The following is a 7,070-nucleotide window of genomic DNA, read 5'->3' as shown; positions in this document are numbered from 1 at the left end:
ACACACGTGTCCGAACCGTGTCCCGAACCGTGGCTTCTGATCCGTACGGACCACGGATAATCCGTGATCCGCAACACCCCTAGTACATACTCAGAAATGCATTTTTAAGTTCAGTTTTCTTTATATATGCCTTTCATCTTCAGAAAAATGCCATTAAAAACACAATTTTAATGGAAGTCAACAAAATCAAAGATTTCAAAACTATGTCCAAAAGTGCAGCGTTTGTTGATCCGCAGGACATGTTGGCATGGGTGAAAAAGCGCAGAAGAACCATCAGAAGAGAGGATCTCATTAGTTTCCTGTGCGGCAAAGCGCCTCCTCATAGGAGCAGCAGGACCAACTCTCGGCTGGCTGTGGTGGCCCCCAGCCGGGCCAATTCACCCGTGGAGACCGGCTCATCTGTGGAGGCCGACCTGGAGCCCTTCAGGGAGGCCATAGCCCTGCATGGTAAGCAAATCTCAGCGTTACCTCGAAAAAATAATTCTGGTGTTTCCTTAAAGAAATATTTTTGGGTTATTGTTCGTAAAGTTACTAAGCAGTCTAGATTTAGTTTGAGAGTCTTCAGAGTCATTTTAGTGATCTGATCAGTTTGTACAAGTGTAGAAAAGTCCTTTTAATTCTCTGCTGTGGCGTTAGAAAGCATTTAAAACGTTCCCAAGGACTCCGGTCTGTTGGTTTGTCCTCAAAAGTGTGTTTGTGTGCGATACTATGTCCTCTAGTCATCCTCTGCCACATATGGTGCACAGATAAGTGTGTTTTGCTTGGCTGTGGAAGGATGGGCCTGTAGTGATACAGCGTGTGAAAGAGCCGGCCTCATTAGGTTACACCAGGACAGGCTGTTGTCATTCCAGAACATCAGGGTTTATTCCTGTTTCTGGTTCCCACTCAGACCAAATACAGAGGCCAGCTGAGTCGGGAGGAATTGTTGATTTACAGATAAAGTCAAGGCTTTGTTTGGGTTCACTTCATTTCTTTCCTGTCATGTATTTGTGGTGTTCACAGGTACCCCATAAAACTTGAAAGTTTTACTTTTTTTTGGTTTAACAAATTTTTGTTTGTTTAAAATTGTTGATTAGGTTTGTTTTTGTGGAAGATATTAGATTTTAAGGAGCTCCAATTTTTATCCATCTCACAAATCTGCATGAATGCATTTCTATTCCAGTGAGTTTTTTTTCCCCTGAAACTTAAACTATTTGAGTTAAAACATGAAGGGAATACAACATTTGGGAAATTCAATGTGCATAAAGCTAGACACTATTTATTTAGTCAGTTTATTGAAGCTAGTCTAATGATATAATGTAACATCATATTTAAGGTTGTTGAGTTCAGGGAACATTTTTCCCTTCTGATGCTGTGAAAAGTTTTGATTGTCGAGCTAATTATTTTTTTATGTTCTCAAAAGTTGAACAAGTGATCTTGTCTTTACTTAAGAATGCACTCTTAAGAATTCAACGTTTCAGAGGATCTGATGTGGAGGTTTAGAGTTTGAGGACAAATTTAAAGCTTTCGCAGTAAATTCTACCATTTGTACTCTTGAATCCCATTTACTGGACTTTTTCATCCTTTAAAAGATAAATGATCAACAAAGCTAAATGTGAGCTCTATCTACTTCATGACTGAATAGTTGCTGCTTCTTCATTAAAATGCTTGTTTTGCTCATCCAAGAAAGGATAATTCAGGCTCCTCCTACAATCTGAGGAATGTTTCATAGCTTAATTGGCGATTTAAATTGTCTTTTAGGACTGTGTGTGACAGAGCGCCCTTTACCCTGTAGTAGTTGGGATAGGCTCCAGCAACCCCTATACCCCAAAGCAGGATAAATTATGGATGTAGTACGATAATTTAAATGTTCATTCTCTGCGCTCCTCATTTCCGTCGTGTCCTCTGGTCCTTCTGCAGGTCTCAGTGGGGCCATGGCGAGCATCAGCGTGCGCTCCGGTGCGCCGGGCTCCCCCACGCACGTGAGCGGAAGCAGCAGTAATGCGGGCGGCGCCGGCGGAGGGGGCTCCTCCGGCTCCGGCTCGGTGTGTCGCGGCAGGCGCAACGGCCTCCAGGACGTGGACCTGAACACTTTCATCTCAGAGGAGATGGCACTGCATCTAGACTCTACAGGCTCCGCCTCCGCCGGAGGGGGAGGGACCAGGAAACGAAACTCCACCCAGTGTAGTGATGTAATCACAGACTCTCCCACGCACAAACGCAACAGGATGATCTGACGTGCCGCTTGGCCACATTGAGGAGGTGGGGGTGGGGTGAGTTGTTGAAGCCACTTCCATTAGAGTGTGTGTGTGTGTTGGGGGGGTCCTAATGTGGTACAAATGCACCTGTGTACAGAAAGACACGCATGGAATGAAAGAGAAAACCACACCCACTGTGGGGTTTTCTCCATTTAGTCTCCTTTTGTCAACACTAAAAGAACAAATACACAATCAGTGTGTGTTTGTGTGTGCGCACCAGCACACACTCCTCACACCTCACAAAGGAGACGACGAAAAAGCTCTTAAGGATGCAGACAGCGCTCCGTGGGTGAAAACAGACCATGCTGCTAGACAAACAAAAAGCCACTTGGAGGTCGGACGCGCCCGCCCCTCACCCCCCCTCCCACCGCCATCCTCACCCACCACCTTAAATAAGGAAGCGAGGGCCATGACCAGCTCATTTCATTGGACAGCCCCGTCGTCTGTTACGTCATCATTTCAGCTCCTTGACGATGTCACCATGGAGATCGTGTGACGGCGTCCAGCAGCAGACTCCTCTTCTCGCCACTTTTGCTTCAGTCCGTTTTTGTTTTGTAAACTACCAGTGTTAACATTATTTGTTTGTTGCAATCGTTTGCAGCAACAGTTCAGTTTGCATTCAAGTTTTTTTTTTTTTTTTTTAAGAAACTCTTCAGTGTCCACAGCTTCTGAGACTGCCCACTTGTTTACTGTGATGCTCTCTGTCCATTCACCCTTAGCGAAAGCAGCTGCTGCTTTTTGTGGTCGTATGATGAGTTGCAATAATTATTTTTTTTTGCACTTAGTGTTTCCATCTCTAAACTCATGCAAACAAATCAGCTCTTCCATTGTGTTCTGCTTTTCTAGTCCCAAGCAGACCTGCTTGTGTTCAGGTGCTGAAGCAACAAAACGTATATCTCAGTAATTCCTCAAAAAGATTTATTTTAAAGCCTTTCCTTATTAATGTTTGAAGACTTTAAATATAATTTAACTTATTGAAAAAAATAATTGGTGCTTAGAGGAAACTTTAAAAAATCCCATAATTTCTTTTTTTTTTGTCAACATTGGAATGTGATTGGAGGACCACCCCATCAGATACTGATGAATCAGGTGTTGAAGGGCGTGTGTGCATTATTAAAGATGTGGTGGGGTTTGGTACAGAGCGACAGCTGCAGACAGATGCCTTTCATGAAGTCGTATCGTCAGAGAAAACGGTCCATTTTGGGTGTTTTAGGCAATCAAGATGATGTGAAGCACCCCTTTGCACATGTGTTTGGCATCTTTAGCAGCTTAAACCAACAAGGATCAAATCTTTTCAAAATAAGATGATACATAGGCCGACATGCTTCTAAAAGCATACCCATAATTTACATAAAAGCTGACTTGTGATGCTTTAAAGTTTTTATTTTTTTTTCCCCACCCTCATGTTAATGTTCATGTTTATGGTCTGAGCTTTCGAAGCATGCCGGTTGTGATCTTCTGTTACTCGTGCTCAAACATGGCGGTTGGCTCTGCTCATCTCAAAGATTTGTTTGTTCTTCGTCATCAGGTTGGAATTTGTTCAAGATTTTCTTCTGGTTGTAAATGGAACTCGTTGAGATTATTTAAAAGAAAAAAAAACTGAAAAAGTAACGTTTTTTTTTGTTTGCTGGGGTCAGCCTTAGCCAGCTTTGGTATAGGAAATTTCCCACAATGCATTTCTAGTTTTGTGTCCTAACACTCTTCTTTGTGACGAAGTGTATATGCAGGTTCATATGAGGGCAATCAAAAAAAATTAATTGAAGGAAATTGTTTAAAAAGCTGAAGGAGTTTCTCCCGAGTCACTCTAGCCACTTCAGCACTATTGTTACAAAAACCCGCTGACTCAAGCCACATGTCTGTGAAGCCAAATGCTTCTTAAATTTTCAGATTTTTAAAATTTTCATCCAACAAATGTCTAAACTGAATATTGAACGCTCAGTTGAACGTCTGGATAAAGTTGCATTCAAATGGATTTCCAGTCTGTTCTCAAAATCTCATTGTTATGGGAAAAATGTCTAAGTGTTCAAATCTTTTCCAACCAACGATGATAAGATTAATAAATCCTGATGAAGGCAAATTAGGGGGAGTTTTTATTTTTTTTAATTCTAGTGAATGATGCAGCATTTTCAGCATCATTCAGCTGTTTTAGGCCAAAAACTCAAATGATATATTACCGTGAAATTTTTCTTTCAGGTATTCCAAATGTTCAATTGCAACCTCCTCCCCCCTCTCTCTTTTTGCCTCATTAAAATCTATAAAGAAAAAAAACGTTTGAACTTTGTGTTTATTTTGGCGGGATAATCATTTAACAAGAAAACCCACTTTTATTTTCCAAGCACTTCAATGCAGCTATGATGCTCTCACAATGTTCTACTGTGCAACAGATTTATAACAAACTGTCAATTTTAAAACAGATTTTAAACATTTACATTTCTGTAGAGAATGGAGCTGATATTCTTCTATAACTAGTGTTTATTTTGGTCCTTGAGCATTAAATACCTTCATTTCACCTTCTGTAACTGCAGATCGATGTATGTGATTATTTACAGGCTCAAATATTTGAATCTGAAAGATTAGGATCTTTTTTTTAAGCCTCTCATAAAAGGCCCCAACCAAATGCTTTTCCTTTGCCAGTGAGACTCGAGGGTGAACTCGTAGAATCGGTTCTTCCACAACTTCAGGAGAGATTTATGGTGGAACTCAGATCTGGCTAAGAGGGAGGAATTTCTGGTAGTAGCTCTTGGTTACGTCCATCATCAGGTCCTGTGTGCATTCTGGGAGTTCTCCTGAGAACAGACCTATGAGGAGCAGGAGGAGGAGGTGGGTAAGAACCAAGCAGCTGACAGCAAAGGGGAGGAGTCAAACAGCTGTTTTTCTTTTTTTTTTTTTTCTGCTCACCTGGACATCCTGAAAAGACAGTGAAAGGTGGAACTACTGTCTCTGGAGGAAGCACCGTGTTGTCTAGGATCTTACAACAATCTTTTAGCACACAACGACGACCCTGCAAACGACACAAAACAAAAAGCAGTCCAACACAATTCTGTCACAACCTCAGCAAACATACCTCCCTTAAACAAGTTGTTAAACCCAAACGGATGCAGTATGTTGTCAATGTCGACGCTAAACTCCAGCGTTGAAGAAAAGCTGATTTCAAAGAGTTGTTTAAAAGGACAAAGAAAACACCCAGAGCAATTCTAGAAGCAGCACAAATTAGGTTAATTTCTCACTTTAATGCATCAATAAAAAATAATTAATTGGTTAAATACATTAAAAAATAAAGTTAGAGGGACAAAACAGCTCAAAGGGATTTAAAGAAATAGTCCATGATTGTGGGTTTCCAGCCTTGTCCTGCAGGGGGCGCCTATGACTTTAGCTCAGGGAGGAAAAGCTTGATACTACTTATTTTAGATTGAATGTATCTGAACATCCTTCTCAGTGACAGTGGTATGAAAAGAGCATTACCTGGGTGGGTGGGAGGGATCTTTTACTAGTCTTGCAAATTTTTTTTTTACTGACTGATCACCAGTTACCTAAATATTTGTAGAAATCAAATCCTTAAAGATGCAGCAGAGCTCTCAACAATGATTAATCATGAGAGTCGGAACAATGCAAATAAAGGCTCTTGGACTGAAAAGCTCTGTCAGCCTCACTGATTTTTTTTTTTTTAAAGGCAACGGTTAGCAAAGGAATATTAGACTTGATCAGGGTTGGAAGACAGGCACACCATGTGATGCAAAAATCTAGCATCCATCCAGTTTTATGATGTTTTCTACAACTACTTATCAAGCTCAAATTGGAAAACAATTGTTTATAAAACATAACACAACTTGGGACTTTCAATGAGGAACTAGACCTTAAACATATTGAGCAAATTCTCTATAAATAAATGAATGATGTGACATGAGGCAAACATACTAAAAGTATGGTACAAGGAAATGGAAATAAAAGCTCAAGAAAGTCCAATGGATCGATAGCGTAAAACGTTGTTTGGATGGACTTTGTTTGGTCTAAACATTTAAATTTAGACTGCATTAACCTTAATCAATTTTTTGGGTTCATCCCAGATTGGTTTCCTCCAAAACAGACTTATCTTGAAACCTTCAATTTAGTGCTTTATTTCCAAATATCTTCTAAAAAGATTTGTTTGGATACATGTTTGTAGATTTTAAATATAAAGTATGGTTTTATACATTAAATTCTTTATGAAACTGTCAGGAAATAGTGTTTGCCCCCAGCCATTGTTATGTGTTCTAAATCCAATACCAAAATTCTGAGGGTTAAATGACTAAAATTTAAATGTGATCCATTGCTACTTAATTTTCAACCCACATTTTCTATTTACATCATAACTATGACAACTGAAACACAGCTAAACATAAAATAAGCCTGCAAATATTCTAATCTACTATTTTTAACAGTCCCTTCACGGCAACTCCCCAGCATGACAACCATGTGACTCAATCGCCTGAGGAGACTTTCCCCCCTGAAGCAAATTTGCCATCATTTACAGGAACTTCTTTGAAGGTTTTTGTACTTTCAGGCCACTTACTATCACACAATTTTTGCCAATGTGGACATAAGAGCCGATCTGCGCGGCGTTGACCACACAATCCTCCTCGATGAAGACGTGGTCTCCAATGTGCAGCGGGAAGAACGCCACTCTGAAGAGAAATAAAGACAGCAGCCGCACTTAGAGCGCGGTTTAACTCCAAAATAAAGATGCATGTTGCTAAACAGAATGATACAAGTATATGATAATCATCATTTTCAGTGTTTAATAAACACAGTGGCATGTGGCCCAAATGCATATAGCTAACATGTTTACCCTTTGCT

General features: G+C 40.3%; 2 protein-coding genes across 2 annotated transcripts in view; one reads left to right on the top strand and one right to left on the bottom strand.

The window, feature by feature from the left end:
- Nucleotides 1-4,314, top strand: part of lg8h16orf72 (linkage group 8 C16orf72 homolog) — a 7,557-nt gene extending 3,243 nt beyond the window's left edge. The window contains exons 4-5 of the mRNA XM_024272150.2: nt 237-447; nt 1,900-4,314. Of these exons, the coding sequence (XP_024127918.1) occupies nt 237-447; nt 1,900-2,216 (528 nt within the window). The 3' untranslated portion in view covers nt 2,217-4,314. The remainder of the gene's footprint in view (nt 1-236; nt 448-1,899) is intronic.
- Nucleotides 4,315-4,520: 206 nt separating this feature from the next.
- dctn5 (dynactin 5) overlaps nt 4,521-7,070 on the bottom strand; it is a 3,406-nt gene continuing 856 nt past the window's right edge. The window contains exons 4-6 of the mRNA XM_024272151.2: nt 6,787-6,898; nt 5,136-5,238; nt 4,521-5,035 (exon numbers count right to left, since the gene is read on the bottom strand). Of these exons, the coding sequence (XP_024127919.1) occupies nt 4,938-5,035; nt 5,136-5,238; nt 6,787-6,898 (313 nt within the window). The 3' untranslated portion in view covers nt 4,521-4,937. The remainder of the gene's footprint in view (nt 5,036-5,135; nt 5,239-6,786; nt 6,899-7,070) is intronic.

This window comes from Oryzias melastigma, linkage group LG8 (genome assembly GCF_002922805.2).
Source record: "Oryzias melastigma strain HK-1 linkage group LG8, ASM292280v2, whole genome shotgun sequence".
NCBI classification, from domain to species: Eukaryota; Metazoa; Chordata; class Actinopteri; order Beloniformes; family Adrianichthyidae; genus Oryzias; species Oryzias melastigma.
The sequence above is the reverse complement of the archived record's forward strand: the minus strand, read 5'-3'. Positions and strand labels throughout refer to the sequence as shown.